General features: G+C 41.8%; 2 protein-coding genes across 2 annotated transcripts; both read right to left on the bottom strand.

The window, feature by feature from the left end:
- Nucleotides 1-654: 654 nt before the first annotated feature.
- On the bottom strand, nt 655-1,658 carry LOC123037785 (hepatic lectin-like). The gene has a single exon (XM_044460182.1). It carries the CDS (start codon nt 1,631-1,633, stop codon nt 824-826), a length of 810 nt encoding a protein of 269 aa, XP_044316117.1. The 5' UTR covers nt 1,634-1,658; the 3' UTR covers nt 655-823.
- A 7,584-nt stretch (nt 1,659-9,242) lies between these two features.
- LOC108038635 lies at nt 9,243-15,841 on the bottom strand. The gene is made up of 2 exons (XM_017115467.2): nt 13,847-15,841; nt 9,243-12,987 (listed from the first exon to the last, which is right to left on the bottom strand). The coding sequence occupies exons 1-2, from the start codon at nt 15,722-15,724 to the stop codon at nt 9,535-9,537; spliced, it is 5,331 nt and encodes a 1,776-aa protein (XP_016970956.1). The 5' UTR covers nt 15,725-15,841; the 3' UTR covers nt 9,243-9,534.
- Nucleotides 15,842-19,242: the final 3,401 nt, after the last annotated feature.

Genomic DNA, 19,242 nt, shown 5'->3' with positions numbered 1-19,242 from the left:
AGCCGAGTCGATCTAGCCATGTCCGTCTGTCCGTCTGTCCGTCTGTCCGTCTGTCTGTCCGTCTGTCTGTCTGTCCGTATGAACGCTGAGATCTCGGAAACTATAAAAGCTAGAAGATTGGCATTTTGCATGTAGATTTTAGAAGTTCCTACGCAGCGCAAGTTTGTTTCAAAATGGTGCCACGCCCCCTTTAACGCCCACAATCGCATATATACGATTTTAAAAATTTAAATATTTCGGAAAAGTAAAAATGCAGTTTTATTGTGTTTATCAATACCTATCGAAATGTAGAAGAAATTTTTCAAATCGGACCATTCGTTAAAAAGTTATGCGTGATCAAAGTTTCTATCTCCATCTCCCTCGCACTCCCTTTACCTGAGTAACGGGTATCTGATAGTCGGGGCACCCGACTATAGCGTTCTCTCTTGTTTTCAAATAGAGACTGTTACAGTAAAACCAGTACTGTTTATTGATGTAATTACTAACAGCTGGATTGATCAGCAGGAAGATCAAAATATTAATAATTTAGTTGTTCCAATTCTCCATAATAAATATAAGAATTTCACAAGACAAAATCCTTCGATTGACACGCGAATTTCAAGACTCAGAAATAATAATGGTCTTAAACCACTTCAGACTTTTCCAAGGTCTTACGGGCAACAAAAGCGTAAAAAATTGTCAGGTAATTTTAAAACATCCAATTTGTACACACTTCACATATATTTTTTTAGTTTTTGAATAAAAAATTCTACAAAATATGAACATTTTTGATGGGTAAGTTAAGTACTGTCTAATTTCGACACTTAATTGTTTGTACTTCTATTTATACTTTATTGTCGGACTGGCAAATATAATAACGTTGAAGTTCGCACGGGATGTCGTTCATTATCCCGTTCCAGATGTTGACACAGTTCTCATTGCCACCGTAGTTGTTGGGTTCTCCCTTATTCCAAGTCAAAAATATTGGTGGATTGCCGGAGGCTGTTACAAACTCGCCTTCCTTTTCCCGATCGGTGATGCCCACCCAGTAAGAAATATCCTGATGCAGTTTCGAAGTGACGGCGCTTAATTCTTTCTGATTTTGGAAAGCTGCTAGATGACCTCCCATTTTACGACAGGTGTCCTCAGCGTTAATCCAGGTTTGTTTAAAATTATTTTCTATATAAAAATATCGAGATTCGATCCACTGGAAGCCCATTGAGTTGCTCTTGACCTGTTGGAAAATTCTGTCCATCGAGTCCTGATTTTCTCTTTGAATCCTCTCCATAGATGCCTGAGTCTCCAGAGTTCCTTTTTCGATTCTGTTCATCTTGGTCTCTTGTGACGTCACTGCAACTTGTTGAATTGTTTCAAAATTATTCCGAGACTCTTTTTGTACCGCCAGTATAGCTTCTTCAATCCTGTCCAGCCTCTTCTGGTTTTCATTTAAAATTTCAGAAATGGAATCCATCTGCCTCTGAACCTTGTAATTGTGATCAATGAATGGCCGTTGAGCGGAAAGGCAGAATGCCCCACATTGACTTGGGGCATCCTTCAGAATACAAACTGAATCCACATTTTCCTGGGATTTAACAATGCTGTACAGATTGCAAACGACAAAAGCGTACACTAAATATATTTCGAACTTAAACATTTCGACAGAGTTTTAAGAGCTTTGAACCGCGAAAGGCAAATTATGCCTATGAACTGATTTTGAATATGTTCGCCGATCTCTTTTATAGGGTTTCCCAAATATATATATTATTTAAACAAATGCCTTGTGTGAATGTTTAGCTAAAAAAAATGAATTATTAAGGCAGCTGGACCCCCATGCCCATTTTTAAAATTGCACGCGTATTTTCTGAAGATACAAACAATGCAAACATAAATAAACACTTCATGTTTACGTTAAGAAATAAACAAGAAAGGAAAGCTAACTTCGGGCTGAGCCGAAGTTGACATACCCTTGCAGAATATTCTGCAAATTATATTATCCAAAATCGGACCAGTTGGTCAAAAATAAAACCCGTAAAAAATCCCAACTACCTAACTTTACAAACACCAAAGTTATGGCATTTCCGATCAATCAGTTATATGGCGGCTATAGGATATAGTCGGCCGATCCTTATAAAATTTGGTAGGTCAGATTGATTGGCCAAAAGTAAAACCCATAGACAATCCCAACTTCCTAACTTTAAAAACGCCAAAGTCATGGTCCGATCGTTCAGTTATATGGCAGCTAAATGATATAGTCGCCCGAAACGGCTCGATCCGACTTATATACTACCTGAAATATAAACACAACTTTTGAGAAAGTTTCAAGCAGATAGCTTTTAAACTGAGGGACTAGTTTGCGTAGAAACGGACGGACGGACAGACGGACAGACCGACATGGCTAGATCGCCTCTCCTGAAGATGCTGATCAAGAATATATATACTTCATATGGTCGGAAATGTCTCCTACACTGCGTTGCAAACTTTTGACTGAAATTATAATACCCTCTGCAAGGGTATAAAAATTAAATATTATATATTTTATGTGTAAAGCCGTAGAAAAAAGTTTTGTAAGCTTTTTGTGGTTACAAAAATTATATATTCTATATTTTATACTGAGGGACTAGTTTGCGTAGAAACGGACGGACGGACCCGTAATTTTAGTGTTTGGTGGATAATAATATAACATATATTTTATTTATACGTTAATCTGCCAATTAAATGGCTATAAAACGCAGTGAAGGCGACATTTCTGACCCTATAAAGTACATATATTCTTGATCAGCATTACCATGAGAGTCGATTTAACCCCGTCCGTCCGTCCGTCCCTTAGCTTTAAAGCTATCTGCATAAAACTTTCCCAAAAGTTGACTTTATATTGTCTTTCTGAGAAACTAATTTGGGTTGCCAATTTTTGACTGAAACCATAATTCCCTCTGCAAAGATGTAAAAATCAGGGTGACATAAGATAATGTGTTTTGTAAGTATTGATTTTTGAAAAGTACACGGAAAAAAAAGTTTTACTCAAATCAGTTTTCGACTTTCTCTCTTACCTTAAGTCGATACTGTGCTCTGTTGCTCATTTCTTTGCTTTATTTATCTTCTCCCTTTTCGTCTATTTTACTAAAGTGAAAAAAGAATGAAATAAAATATTTGGCTCTTGATTTATTCAGAAACCTCCACAGAGATTGTTATGATGGAAGAGGTGTGGGATGGGGGTGGTCTTTTGCAACAACTAGCGTGTGACTGACTGCGTATATGTGCGAGCATAGTGTGCGTTTGTTATTAAATAAATTGACTGACAAAACCCACATACACGAAGCCACAATGGTCCAGTCAGTCACAGCTGAGAGGAAATTCGAGCTGAGTCCTGACGCTGGATCTGTTCCTGGCCCTAGGTATTTCATCATGTCATGAAAATTGTATGGAAATTTAATTGAAAACATAAGCCAAGGATAACAGGCTAAAAAGGACAGGCAATCACACACCCACTCAGACATCCGAGCAAAATGGTGGCAATGGTGGCCACAGTGAAACGAGAAAGCGAGACGGATCCAGCTTAACAACTACGGCCGCCATCTGCCTCGACCCCGCCCTTTCCCCTGGACCTACTCATTGTTTCCTGCCGTGCACAGAAAGTGAACGAAATGATATAAATAAATAAACAAACTACAAGATAAAGCTATTTGCAATTTGATTGTCAATTTTCATGAGCCCTGGAGCGGCAGGGTGAGGCAGCGGTGGTCTCTCGGCTTTGGGAAAAAGTTGTGATTGTCAGGACGTTTCCACAGCAAAAAAAAAAAACTTTTTTGCTGTGAGTTTCGGTTCATCTGTCAGTGGGTAAAGTCACTTACTCATTGATGCAGTCAATCAAATTTCATGAGTGATTTTTGTTAAACCAAGAAAACTTTGTTGCTTTTCTGTCAATTTTCATTTACATTTCTCGGTTGATTGCTTCGAATGGCATTTTATGTCCTTTCCATTTCGTTATTGCTTCATCATTTCCTTCACTCAAAGTTTAATTGCATTTCGTCAATTTTATTTTCTAGCCCAACATTTTCCACACAGTTATGAAGTGCTTTTGCCCCATCCAAGCTACTGCCGTTTACAATACACCTCACCCACCACTTATTATAATGACCCACTTCAAAGGCCCAACCTCGTCGAAGCCCACGAAAAAAGAGAAACCTAATTAAAAAGCGCTTAATGCTGGATGAACTCGCTGGGCCCGGGCGTGTGCTAATTTCATAATCCAAATAAAGTTTCAATTAATTTGGCCAGCGAGAATTTTTATAAAATTCTTTTTTTTGAGTTCGTATTGCTTTTGAGAACGTTCAGCGTTCAAGCTAGCCAATAAAATGAGCAAACATTAAAATGGGCAAAGAAAAAAGATTACCTATATATAAATGTATACCTTGATAAAATGTTATATCTTAAACAAACTCTACCTTACAAGAAGCTAGCAAAAAAGGCTGTGAACCCCTACAGTGCACACCCACTTGGAACTGATTTTATTTTTTGTTCGGAACAATCATTAAAAAAATGAAAACGTCTTCAAATTTACTCTCCCAGAAATTGTCTTTCTATTGAAGGTAGTATATAAGTCGGAACGAGACGGATCGGGCGACTTATCATATAGCTCCCATTGGAACAATTGGAAAAAAGTTCATCAAAATTATAGCTTTGTTGCTTTTAATTTTTTTGTTCTTTGGGATTTGGTAATTCAGTTTTTTCTCACTACATTTTTAACGCAATGGTACGTGCTACGTATCGTTCAAATAGTAACTTTAAAGGCAATATAAATAAAAATTGTAGCCAAAAATAAGTATTTATGTTCACTTTCCAGAATTTTTTAAAACACGATTGGCCAGTTCTTTTTAGTCTCGAGCTCTAATAGCTGTTGAGATTACCCGACTTTTGATATATGTACATATAATACATTTTTGTCTGAAAAATTAGAGTTTCGGGAAAAATTGCAACCCATTTAAAATCCTTATACTGAACATTTAATGTTTTTTTTTTATGCGCAAAAAACTATGCTAAACCAATTTGATGATGTAAAATTTTCACAAATGTATTTTCAATTTACTTTTGTTTTGCAAGCCAAAGGATTACTATGTCTATCACTAACGACTTTTATTACCTGTTTGTTATTTAAAATTTTTGGGCGAGATTTGGTAGTCCATACAGTTTTATTTTTATACCCTTGCAGAGGGTATTATAATTTCAGTCAAAAGTTTGCAACGCAGTGAAGGAGACATTTCCGACCCTATAAAGTATATATATTCTTGATCAGCATCACTAGGAGAGTCGATCTAGCCATGTCCGTCTGTCCGTCTGTCCGTCCGTCTGTCCGTCTGTCCGTCTGTCCGTCCGTCCGTCCGTTTCTACGCAAACTAGTCCCTCAGTTTTAAAGCTATCTGCTTGAAACTTTCCCAAAAGTTGTCTTTCTATTGCAGGTAGTATATAAGTCGGAACGAGCCGGATCGGGCGACTATATCATATAGCTGCCATATAACTGAACGATCGGAAAAGCCATAACGTTGGTGTTTTTAAAGTTAGGAAGTTGGGATTTTCTATGAGATTTATTTTTGGCCAATCAATCCGACCTACCGAATTTCATAAGGATCGGACGACTATATCCTATAGCCGCCATATAACTGAACGATAGGAAATGCCATAACTTTGGTGTTTTTAAAGTTAGGAAGTTGGGACTTTTTATGAGTATTAAGAATACAGCATATGAATAATTTTGAAGAATATAATTTACAGAATATTCTGCAAGGGTATATCAACTTCGGCTGCGTCCGAAGTTAGCTTTCCTTTCTTGTTATCCTTGTATTATTATGCATTTAGACGAAGCCTATCGAACACTTGAATTCTACAATTATGATTTTTAAAGCAGCCACTGATTTTTAAAAGGAATAGCTTTTTCCAATAAAGTGACCTCTTCAGAATCTAATCAAAGAAAAGCAAATCCAATGTGGTGTTTACAATTTAACAGGCGGCGTCCATTAAAAATCACCATTTAAAAAATTTCCGAGGCACAAAAAGCAACCTTACTAGTGCGAAGTGCATAGAAGGCAACTGGACAGACGGATGGAAGATGGTTAGAGTTTATTCAGGACTCGGCTTGCATCAATAGCGGGCTCATAGCGTTTATTGAAGTGAATGAAATTAGACGACCGTCTGATAAAGTAGCAATTCAATGAGAATTCTATTGACTGGTCAGGCTGCCATAAGCCTAATGTAAATCCTCCCCAACTCTCTGCGCCAGCCGATGTCGTCGCAGTCTGCACTGAAAACGTCCATTAGCTAAGCAGATTAATTGCTAAAAGGTATTTAATTCGTGATGCTTATATATTTCGCTGAGTTCACTTTATTCTCCACTCTGCAATCTGTTTGTATTTGGGCCATTCCACCATCCAAACGAATATTCCCCATTGCTTTTTTCTTTTATTCTGTTCAGGTTTCTTTTTTTTTCTGTCTCCCTCAGCTGCTGTGCTTTTTGAGTTCCTTGAAAATATGGCGTTAAGTATTTTGTGCTGCCTTTTCTTCTCCTGAATTTCTTTTCGCCTTTTAATGCTTCATTAGCTGCTAATAGAAATTGTGTAAAGCTGAGCAGGGACAACTAAAGAATTAAGTGTAGATTTTGATTTGCCTTGGCACAAATTTTTATACCCTTGCAGAGGGTATTATAATTTTGGTCAAAAGTGTGCAACGCAGTGAAGGAGACGTCTCCGACCCTATAAAGTATATATATTCTTGATCAGGATCACCTCCTGAGTTGATATAGCCATGTCCGTCTGTCCGTCTGTCTGTCCGTCTGTCCGTCTGTCTGTTTCTACGCAAACTAGTCTCTCAGTTTTAAAGCTATCGAATTGAAACTTTGCACACACCCTTCTTTCCTTTGCACGCAGTATATAAGTCGGAACGGCCGGGATCGGCCGACTATATCCTATAGCTGCCATATAACTGATTGATCGGAAATGCCATAACTTTCGTGTTTGTAAAGTTAGGAAGTTGAGATTTTCTATGGGTTTTATATTTGGCCAATCAATCCGACTCACCAAATTTCATAAGGATCGGCCGACTATATCCTATAGCCGCCATATAACTGATTGATCGGAAATGCCATAACTTTCGTGTTTGTAAAGTTAGGAAGTTGGGATTTTCTATGGGTTTTATATTTGGCCAATCAATCCGACTCACCAAATTTCATAAGGATCGGCCGACTATATCCTATAGCTGCCATATAACTGATTGATCGGAAATGCCATAACTTTCGTGTTTGTAAAGTTAGGAAGTTGAGATTTTCTATGGGTTTTATATTTGGCCAATCAATCCGACTCACCAAATTTCATAAGGATCGGCCGACTATATCCTATAGCCGCCATATAACTGATTGATCGGAAATGCCATAACTTTCGTGTTTGTAAAGTTAGGAAGTTGGGATTTTTTATAAGTATTAAGAATGCATTATATGAATAATTTTGGAGAATATAATTTACAGAGTATTCTGCAAGGGTATATCAACTTCGGCTCCGCCCGAAGTTAGCTTTCCTTTCTTGTTCTTAAATATTTTTGAAAATGTGTAAACAGATAAAGAATATTTTCTTAAAGCCAACGCTTTTCCCCTAAAGACTTGTCAGTGGTATGAACTTTAGTTTCGCGCCTCGACCAAGAAACTTGTGTGATTTATGTGCAAATAAACCACAAAAGCATTGCAAGTTCTATGTTGTAGAAAAGAAAGTGCATCGGGTGGGAAGAAGTAGAGGGTAAAGGCATGCAAGTAGCAATGAAGTAAGACGTCAGGTAGACAATTCAAATTACCGTACCAGCTGTTGCCTGGCCGAACAAACAGAAATACGAAATGACAAAACAGGAAAAAAGCTAAAATTCAAAGGAAGGAGTATACGAACACTCAGTAAGTTTGCAGCGAAAAAGAAAAACGTCAGCTGCATCAGTAGTGAAAGCTTCTTCGGAAAAGTTCCAGATTTGGCGAGAGTAAAAAATGTTACAACAGCAACTTTGAAAATCACGAGATAGAGTTATTAAAGTTAGGAAGGGTGCTTCGCTTCCCTGCAGATCAATATGGAACATTTACTGGATATTTATATACTTATAGCTGAATATGTTATAGTGTTATCTATACGTACGCTGATTATTAGACTTAAATAAATTATGTGAGTTCGAGATCTTAATTTTAACAAGAAAGGAAAGCTAACTTCGGGCGGAGCCGAAGTTGATATACCCTTGCAGAATATTCTGTAAATTATATTCTCCAAAATTATTCATATGATGCAATCTTAATACTCATAAAAAATCCCAACTTCCTAACTTTAAAAACACCAAAGTTATGGCATTTCCAATCGTTCAGTTATATGGCAGCTATAAGATATAGTCGTCCGATCCTTATGAAATTTGGTAGGTCGGATTAATTGGCCAAATATAAAACCCATAGAAAATCCCAACTTCCTAACTTTACAAACACCAAAGTTATGGCATTTCCGATCAATCAGTTATATAGCAGCTATAGGATATAGTCGGCCGATCCTTATGAAATTTGGTACGTCGGATTGATTGGCCAAATATAAAACCCGTAGAAAATTCCAACTTCCTAACTTTACAAACACCAAAGTTATGGCATTTCCGATCGTTCAGTTATATGGCAGCTATATGATATCGGATATCGGATCGGGCTACTGATCCGGCTCGTTCCGACTTATATACTACCTGCAATAGAAAAACAACTTTTGGGAAAGTTTCAAGCAGATAGCTTTAAAACTGAGGGACTAGTTTGCGTAGAAACGGACGGACGGACAGACGGACAGACGGACAGACGGACATGGCTATATCAACTCAGGAGGTGATCCTGATCAAGAATATATATACTTTATAGGGTCGGAAATGTCTCCTTCACTGCGTTGCAAACTTTTGACTGAAATTATAATACCCTCTGCAAGGGTATAATAAATATTTTGGTATATGTAATAATAATAAATACATAAATCTTACCTTTGATTTTAGTAGATATAAACACAAAATAAATCTATTCTCATATACCCACTTGTCAATGTTAATTTTATAACTAATTTTTAGGGAAGTTTATTGATGAATCATCCCAAGCTTAAAAAAATTGAATATATACAATTTAATTTTGAATAAAAAAAAGTATCCTGCATTAAAATTATTACGATAGTCTGTTAAGTTTAGTTTTTAAAGGCTTTTAAAGTTTTGTTTAGTTATTGACTGAAATAAGCTGAGCCAATTTATTTTATTTTTTTAATGTTTAAGTGACGGTGTCCTAGTTTGGCAATTTGAGCTACTATTTCTTTAATTTTTATTTTGATGGCTATAGGTCAGCATTAAAGCTTTGACAGTTTCTGTGAATAACTAGTATGGTTACTATTGCAATAATAATTAATATTTAGCTATTGCATTAAACTTCAAATTTAAAATATTCAAACATGTGTGCTCAAAGCTGTGCTCTGCAAACAGGCACAACGCTGCGATCACTTTTGTATTAAAGAGATCGCAGAAAGGATCGAACTGCTGTTACTAGATGACATTCTCATACATCTTCGGGTTCCTCTGGATGTTTTCCTCCATGGTCTTCTTGTGCATCGTCTCCAACATTTCCAGCCTGGCCAGGACATCAGGTAAGACTTCGCGCACCTTCAAGCGGTTAAACTCGGGTCCGTCCCGCAGGTCAACATTGGTCCTGAAGTTGTAATTGGGCGTGTAGCCGTTGATCTTTAGGAAGTGGTCAAAATAGAAGGGCACGATCTGCTCCTGCATATTGTCCACGGTCAGCAGGGAGGTGTGGGTAATCTGGTCGCCTGTGTAGCCGTCCTCCCTGAAGGCGCGCACAAAGTTCTTCGTGTTCTCAGATATCACCAGCACCTCCTTCTCCTCTGGGATGACCCTCTTCTTGAGGTACAGCCTCGGCAGACGACCCTCGCGCTTCGGCTTCTTGTAGGGTGGCTCCAGGTTGCGTCGCACCTTCTTCATCTCCATGTCGATGCGCCGTTCCACCTGATAGGCCTGGTAGGAGAGCTTTTCCCTGTACCGGCGTTGCTTGCGCAGCGTGGCTTCCACGGACCGGACCTTCTCAATGTCCATGTGCTCGAATTTCGACAGGATCTCCATGACAACGTCACTTACAGCGGCCACCATGTCAGCAGTGCTGGGCAGGACATCACTGGTGCCGCGAACCGAGTCCGGGACCACGCGACGCCACACCTCGGCCAGCACGGCACGGTGCTTGTTGAAGTCCTCGTCCGCGATCGTCTCCTCGATGGGACGGGCCAGGTATTGGTGGACCCGCTCCTCCATCTCAATGGCACGGTCCTCCATGAAGAACTTCTTGGCAGACTTACGGGCAACATACTCCTGCTTTTCCCTCAGGTCATTGGTGCACCAGTCGACAAATGTCTCAAGACGGCCCTGCAGTTCAGTGTGAATGGATAACGTGAGGTGCATTTCGAGAAGCAACATAAACGTCTTGGTCTTCAGGCTTTCGAGGCCCTGCAGGAAGGACTCCGCGTCTGGGAAGACCTGCAGGATGGGGTGGACCTTTTGCATGTAGACGTCGTAGTAGAAAGTGCGGATGGCCCAGGCGTCGTCTTTGTCGCGCACTCGAATGTTAACGATGGCTCGCTTCGCAATCGACACGTCGTAGGGCTCCAGTTCCGTTTCCTCCCCGTCCCCACTTTCTGGCGTCCCCACACTGTGTTCCTCATCGTCCTCGCCCTCTCCACTGCCCACTCGGTGGCCATCCTTGGGGACCAGGTGTATCCAGTCGTGCACCGCTCGCCAGTCCTGGTCGCCCATTAGGTAGTGGAAATTCTGCAACATGATGCAGCGAATCCAGTGGCCCTCGATGAACACAATGTCCATGTTGAGCATCATCAGCTCGCGCTCTAAGTTGCGGTATTCCTGCTTCAGCTTGTCGGTGGTCTCATAGTACGACTTTACCTGGTACACCATCGTCATGGCCGCGTTGTACTCCTTCTTCTTCCACTTGGCGAATAGTGCCTCGTACAAGTTCTTGGTGTTCTTCATGTCCACCCAGTGGCGCTCGTTCATGCGGTCGTAGATCTTGGTGCGCACCATTTGCCCCTGGATTAGCAGGGACTCGTACTTCAGTCGCATGGCGTCCTTGAGCAATTGGATGCTTGTCTTAAACTTAAAGGACTTGATTGTGGCGCGGCTCTTGAGCTCCTCAATGTAGTTCTCGTCGAGGTCAGTGATCACCGCCCCGTAGTACTTGCGGCTGCCGGGTCCCAACAGCGTCTTGCGGACGTCCGGCACCGCAACCTCCAGTCGCAGGCGAAGGCTGTTTCGCAGCCGAGTACTGAAGGTAAAAAACGTGTCCTTGGGCCCCAGCATATCGGCCTGCTCCTTGTGCTGGCCCGAAAAGGGCAGCATGCGGTAGGGGTCCTCGTCCTCGGCGTTCACATCGATTACCGCAGCGTGGAACCGAGCTCGCCGCATCTCCTCGAACGGCACCAGCGGCTTTCGAATGTAGTCCAGGGGCAACTTGGTCTTGTCCTCGATCACCATGTAGCTGCCACTGTCGTTGGAAAGATCGGTGCAATCGGAGCTGCTCAACGAGGTCAGGCAGTTCTCAATGCTCTTGAGATCCTCCTCGAGGTCCGCAACCACTGCGCGGCGGTCAACCAAGAGGCGCTCTTCGCCGGGCTCGATGTCTTTGGTCTCGTAAATGGCTTCGCGTGTCTCACGCAGCAGATCCAGGTACTGTCTCCTACCCGGAAAGTCCACCTTGGCCAACTCCTCGGGATCGCGCGAATGGAAGACGAAGTCGTATGGCTGGCACAGGTCGGGCACTATTTCGCCAGCCGCCTCCTTGTTGTCAGTCCGTGTGGCGGCCAGGTGCTCAGCGATCACCTTCTCAAAGTCATAGCTGGGCATGGTCAGGTCCTTGTCCACATACTTGCTGCTGGGCGGATTGGCCCTCTCAAACTTCAGTACCGGCTCACGCACCTTCTTCGCCACCTTCGTAATCTCCGGCAGCACGGTCTTCGGCTGATACTGAACGTGGACATTCTTTACTTGGGTCGGTGCCCAATGGTCGTGGTGGTGTCTGGCCTCAAATATTTCTGTATACGGGCGCTTTTTAGTCCTCACATTGGCAAAGCGTAGCTTCTCTGGCTCCGGCTGCTCCAGGAGCGGCAGTGGCGAGTACTGCAGCACCTCGTTGAAAACCGCCGATGGAATGCGCTCGGCAGCGTAATCGCGCTTCCGTCTCGGGTGAATCGTTAGGGTCTTCTCCCTTTCCTTGGGAGCTGGCATGTTTCCCCGCCAGCGGGCCGGTTGGGATTCCACGCTGGCTGAGAAGGGTCCGCCCATGATGGCCTCCTGACCAGAGCGGGCGCGATTAAAGCCGGACCATCCGGACTTCTTTGGGTTGGGTGCGCTGCGTATGGCCTCCGGATGAGAGAAGCCGGTTAGCCCCTTGTGCGGACGGTCGCATCCGCCCTCCTGACGCTCCTGACCCTCCTGACCCTCGCCCTCATTGTAAGGAGGCTCTGGAGTTGGCACCCAGTCGACGTCCAGTTCCTCCTCGACCTCCAGGCAGGGATCTGCCGCCCTCAGCTCCTGCTTCTCAATGCAGGGCAGGCCGAGCAGCTGCATCCGGGCCAGCTTCTTCTTGTGGCGCTTGGACTTGGCCAGCTGCTGCTTGAGATCGAGGTACTCCAGGGTGGTGTTCACCTTGGTGGCGTCCAGCACCTCCATTTCCTCCACCGGCACGCGGTCATCGGGGACAAGCACCTTCTCGGGAAAAACGTAGCGGATCAGATTGAACTTCTTCACGTTGTACGCCGGCTTGGGCTTAACAATTTTCAGGTTTTTGCGTAGCCGGCGGTGGTAGTGCAGGCCGAGACGCTGATCGATGAATTCCCTGACGGCGCTCTGTCGCTCCCGCCTCCTCACGAGCAGAGGCTCCGGCGGAAAGAGGTCCAAGTTTGGGTCGTCAGGGTCGAGCACCTATAAAAAGCAAGGTCAAATGTAAGACTAGTAAGAATGGTTATTTAATTGGGGGAATACGTTTGAAGCACATCAAATTATTATTTTCCGTAGGTAAGAAAAATATTTGTTTTTTATAACATTATATATTTAAATTTAATAAAAACTAAACAGCATATTATAGCATGATTGAACTGATTTTCGACTTACATTTAAAATTAACCAAGCGTTGGTATGGCAATTTACAATAATCTTAACTATACTATGAGTACTAGCGTATATCTTTGAAACCAAAGTTGTGTCGATTTTCTCACTTAAAAAAATATATACATAAATAATATAATATGATAATATAATATGATAATATAATATGATAATATAATATGATAATATAATATGATAATATAATATGATATAGCTGTCCGATTCGGGTCGATCCGACCTAAAATTGAAAAAAGGCTTTTGGGTAAGTTTTATTGAAATAACTATACAAAATAAGAGACTAGTTTGAGTAGAAACGGATGGACGAACATACAGACATGGATGTATCGAATTTCGTGGTGACACTGAACAAGAATATGTTCACTATATATGTATGTAGGGTCGGAGATTTCCATTTCACTGCCTTCAAACTTTTTACCGAAATTATAACACCTTCTTAAAGGAGTATAACAATACAGACATTTTATAGTGAAAATGTTTGCTGCTAAATGTTTTACCCAGCAAACAACGGTATTCCGTTTTCAAATTTGTAAAGCCCAAAGTCGACCCCCTCTTAAATACAAATGTTTGATAGCTCGGACATACAAACTGCAGTCCAAGATTCCCTTTTTGCTATAGGGTCACCCCAAAGGCGATGCCCAACCGCCTGATTACCCACCTTGATAATGCCGCGCTCCACATCCAGCTTGATGGGCTCCTTGTGCGGAACCAGCTGGTTGAGCCACTCCTCGCGCGTGAGGCATCCCTTCACCGTGCGCTGGCCCTGCATAATTTGGTGCCGGTGCAGCTTGCCACGCAGGCCGTCGCCGTGCTTGAAGTGGAAGCCACGCAGCTGGAACTTGTCGCCAATTTTGCCCACCTGCAGGTAGTCCTCGTCGTCGCTGCTCTGCTCGCTGGGCGTGGATCCCACGCTGCCCTCGATGCTCTCGTCGCAGCCCAGCTGCTGCTCCGCGTCCGGAAGGTACTTCAGTTTTCCGGTGCGCTCCAAGAAGAACTGCTGCGTGACACGGGCCTTGTCGCGACGCACGCAGTCCTCGCGGTGCATGATCGCCTTCAGCCGCTCCGTTTCGGTGAGGGTCTTGGGGAAGACCTTCCGCTTGCGGATGATGGGCTTGAGCTCCACGTGCTTGCGGAAGCTGCGCTCGATGGCGTCGTCGATGACCGCCACGTCGGCACGCAGGTCCTCCTCGGCCACCGTCCGTCCCTCGACCTCCTTGACGGCCGCCTCCTGCTTGCGCCGCTCTTGGAGCTCCACCTCCTCGCGCTGCTTCTTCCGCAGATAGATGTCCTTGTAGCGGGCGGCCCGTCGCCTGTGCTCCTCCTCGATCTTCAGCTTGTTGGCCGGCTTGTCGGGGCTGCGGTAGAGGTGCACGAGGCGTGGCGATCGAGGCGGCGTAAGGTCCTCCACGGGCACGTCCTTGATCTTCGTGTTGTAGCGCTGCGGCACCGCCAGGCGCTCCTCCTTCAGCTCGGCCTCCACCTTCACCTTGGTGTTCTTCTTGGCCTTGCGCCTCGCCATGTACCGCTGAACGCGCCAAAAGGTTAGAGCGTTCTGCTGCTCGATCTCGTCCTGCTCGTAGGTCGTCTTGTAGTCCATGCCGTGGAAGTCCAGCTTCAGCGGATTCTGCAGGTCGATGACCTCGCATATGTGCGTATCCGAGGTCTCCGACCCAGTGCTGGCACAGAGGTTGTCCCCGTGCTTGACCAGCTTGCTGATCAGGCTGAACTCCTGCTCCTTCGTCAGCGGCGTGTGCCGCAGCGCCACCGGATTGACGAGGCAGTGCGACTTGCGCGGATCCTGGGTGAGGAAGAACTTCTGGCGGGCGGGCGTCAGCTTGGCCAGCTGCTCGTAGTTCTTCGGACATCGCCCGATGCGGGGACGCGGGGCACCGGCCACAAAGCTGGCCGGGCACGGGCGCCTCCACTCCTCGCCCTGGAAGTTGGGGGGACGCGTGGAGGGCGCGTGCATGGAGTCCACCAGCTCCTCCGAATCGGGCTCACCCGCGGACTCCTCCCAGTACCGATCGCCGCTCGGCCTGTAGTCGGTCTGCGGACTCGGCACCACACTGGACGAGGAGCATGGTTCCTTGCGGATCTTGACCGTCTCCACGCCGTCCCTGAAGTGCGAGTTGCTAGAGCTGGCGAAGTCGCGTCCCTTGCCACGGATCACGCTCTTACCGCAGTCATCGCGTTTATGGAGCTCGGTGCGCTTGATGTTGACGTCTGGGAACTCCAGGTTCTGCACCGTCAGCATGTGGTTCGAGTCGCGCTGCCCGAAGAAATCGATGTTCCGAAACTTCTCAATGGTCCTCTCGTCCCTGGTCTTCCTTTCCGGATGCTTTCGCGGCGGGCATTGGCGCTTGCCTGTGCTTTTTTGAACTTTCTGCCAGGGTGGGTCGGTGCTCCCCGGTTTTTCGGAGGAAACCGAATGTATCGTCGTTTCATTGGTTTTGTTTCGAGCGTGCATTTTTAATGTCCTCCCCACCGACTCCATCCTATAGTTCTTAGATCGCAGATCAGTGTTTGGCATCGACATCACTAAGTTTGGCTGCGTTTCCAATATCCAATCAAAAAATATATAGCTGTAATTATGGGGAGCTACAGATAGACAGAGCTGAAGGATTTTATGAAGCACCGGCTTGTTTTAAGTCTATTTCTGAACTGGATTTGTATAATGAAATTTACTGCAGTACCTCCCCAGTAGTAATAATTTTCCCTTTATACTACAAATATCCAGAAAAGAAAGTAGTATAGTAACCTGTGAAGTATAATAGTAACATCAATAATTACTCATAACAAAATTTGCTAAGAAAACGATGTATATTTATTTATAAGCAAGAACAATATTTTCTTTCTTTCCTTTAAGCTCTACCGTGTCAACACAATTTGAATTTATTTATAAGTAAATATGATATGGTACAGTTTAATCCGTTCTTTGGTAAGATTATTCCGTTTCCGGGGCTAAATATTTTCTATATATTTTTTGTTAATATTCTTGAATTGAAGAACTAGCTACATTTAATTTAATTATTTTTAAACCTAAACAAGATCTGAAGTTAAAGCTGAAATGGCCTAAAAAGTAAAGGATTTCTGTTAATATTCTTGAATTGAAGAACTAGCTACATTTAATTTAATTATTTTTAGTAAATTCTATACTGTCAAAATGTCAAATACTTCCGACTCGAGTAATGGGTCCGGCCATTAAACCCTTAAAAAACAGCATTCCATTAAATTGGGCACACGCCAACAATTTCAAATAAGAATATTTGTAAAAGAATATGTATTTTGCATACAATAAAACGTACCTTTCAGATTGTTGATTGATCATTTCATTGATCCCAAAAAAACTCATACTAACACGGCTATTTTTCGCCATTTCGTATTTACTTAGGTTTCCCCCTGAATATCGATTTCTGATCAACATTACAAATACCACAAGATCGGTTTTTTACATTTCAAAACAAAAAACCGATAATTCAATAAAATCCAATTCGTTTTTGATGAAACGTCCTTAATTGTTTCTGGCAAAAGGATAAATTAATATCCACTACAATCGCAATCCTTCAGATTCAAATACACACTGAATCATTCATAAAAAAGCTATCATGCGTGGTGAAACTGTTCAAAATGGGAACAAGACATATGGTGCCAAGCCTGATGTGCGTTTAAACCCATTAAACCGAAACTGAAAATCGTTCAGACTTTAGCCACTCTGGTGTATGCGAAGAGTGGATAGTCTGTGTGCATATGTTTGCAGTTGTCCAAAACGTTTTTCCATCAACTTTGGCGGTTATTCAATTAAAAATTACTTTATTTGTAATTAAATCGAATCACCAGCTTTGTACCGCCATCTGCTCTCGCCACCTTCACTCACTTTTGCACAGTTCTTTCTCTGTTGTGGGCACCCATGATGGTTTTGTTTGTGTTGTGTTATACCTCCCACGCCACATCAAGGCACCTTTAGTGGAACGTATTTCTTGGAAAACACAAAAACTTATTTATTCGTTAAAGCCAAATTTAAAATGTTGCGCCTTTTTCTACGGTGGTTTAAAATTTATATAACTGGAATTATAAACTGTTTCTATACCCTTATACTTATTACAAAACGACTACATATCGTTTTCTGTGCCAATATTACTAAAAACATTAAAGCTATGTCGATTTTGAGATACATTTTGCCATTGTTTCTATGGCAGCTATATAATATTGTTGTCCGAATTTGACAAAACTTAAAGCGATGAAAAAAAAATGTATTATGCTGTTTTCTATTTATTAAAATTGGTCCTTTGAGATATAGTAATTATTTACTATATCAGAATTATATCAGAATTATAGGGTCGGTAATGTTTCCGTCCCTGCGTTGCAAACTTTTGACTTAAATTATAATACCCTCTGCAAGGGTATAAACAGCATACACCATGAATTTACTTTTAAGGGGCGGGAGAACAAAATATAAATAGAATAGGTTGTTAAATATTTAGAGTTATTTAAAGAGTTTCTTTGTCAGTGTTAAAAATGTGTAATATTATATAATATTTTGTTTTATTTTTCCATTCCAAAGTATTGATTTGTTTAAGTTTTTGCACTATTTAATAAAACACACTCCATTTAACAGTTGTACATATAAAAATATTTAATATTATTTTTTTTTATTTATGCATGCTAGGTCAAAAAATAAAATTGATTTTCCTTTGTCCTTTTAAAGCACCATAAATATTAAATATTTTTTAATATTTTGATGGTCGGCAATCTGACGTGCTTTGAACCCACAAACTCGCTTGGGTTGAATTTTAAAATGCCATTTCCTAGCATTTTGTTATTGTTGTTATTTCGCCTGCTCCTTTTTCACGTTTGTCAGAGTCTAGGCACCAATCTAAGGGGCTGGTACACAAATCACGGCAAAATATTTATGACACTATTTACCGGAATGAAGGTAGCGAGCGGGGGAGACAACAGCAGACAACATCTGGCATTGGCCATCAAAAATGCAGAGACAACCAAAATAAGAGGTTCCCGTTTATGGAAACTTAGGCCCCAACCCCAATTACAATCTGGGCACCACGTGCACTCTACTTAAATAGCAATTTCAATATATTGAAATTTACTTTGTCACATGAAAGCTAAACAGTTTGCACTCAGCATCCTGGGATGGTATTGACTCTAGCACCATCCTGTCTCCCAAACTCGACTAGACTCCCTCGTGGAGCTACCGAAATGCCTTCTCCTCATGTCTTGGGGGTTTAAAACTGTATTGTATTTTATAATATTTTTATTTTAGTGCACCGCATAATTTATATATAATCAAACTTTTTTTAAACACGATTAAAATAAATAACTATTTTATTAAGTTGCGATGGTCGCAAGCGGGACAAATTGACCAAACATATTTCGTTTTTGTAAGTAATAGCAGATATACTGGTATAATTGAATTCCTTAAAAAATCAGTCGGCTATAATAATAGATACACTTAGATACAGATTTACCTTACTTTCTTATTCATTTACCTTTTTTTATGACACCAATTAAAATATTAAAGCCATACCAATAAAAAAACAGAAACATTTTTTACATATGCTCGTTTTCAAAAAGAAACAGCTTTTTATTATTAGAAGTACTTACCAAAAAATAAAAAAAAATTTTCTTGAAGTTTACACTTTGTATTCATCTCGGTTCTTAAATTACCAAAATATGGCATTTATTCGAGCCAATCGCGGGTATAACATTAAATTATATGAATTATATTTCTTAAAACAACACCTTTTATTTTCTTTAACGTTTTTTTAATATTTTGACCTTTTTATATTTTCCGTTAGCTTCAGATTTCTTATTTATTAACCAATGAACGTCGATTTATCATAAACAACCTACCTGAGTCCATTACTATATATTATAACTCTAAAAGTAGAATGACTACATTTTAAAACATTGTCTCCTTAAAATTTCTCCTTTTTAGGTAATGTTTCGAAAAAAAATGTATTGTTTCGTTCTTGGTTTAGTCTTTCGTGCATGGAGTATTGGTGTATAATGAATGAATGGCAAAACTTTTTTTAGCAT

Source organism: Drosophila rhopaloa, unplaced genomic scaffold, assembly GCF_018152115.1.
Source record: "Drosophila rhopaloa isolate 14029-0021.01 unplaced genomic scaffold, ASM1815211v1 contig_2, whole genome shotgun sequence".
Lineage (NCBI taxonomy): Eukaryota > Metazoa > Arthropoda > Insecta > Diptera > Drosophilidae > Drosophila > Drosophila rhopaloa.
Note: the sequence above shows the minus strand (reverse complement) of the source record. Positions and strands in the feature narration are given on the sequence as shown.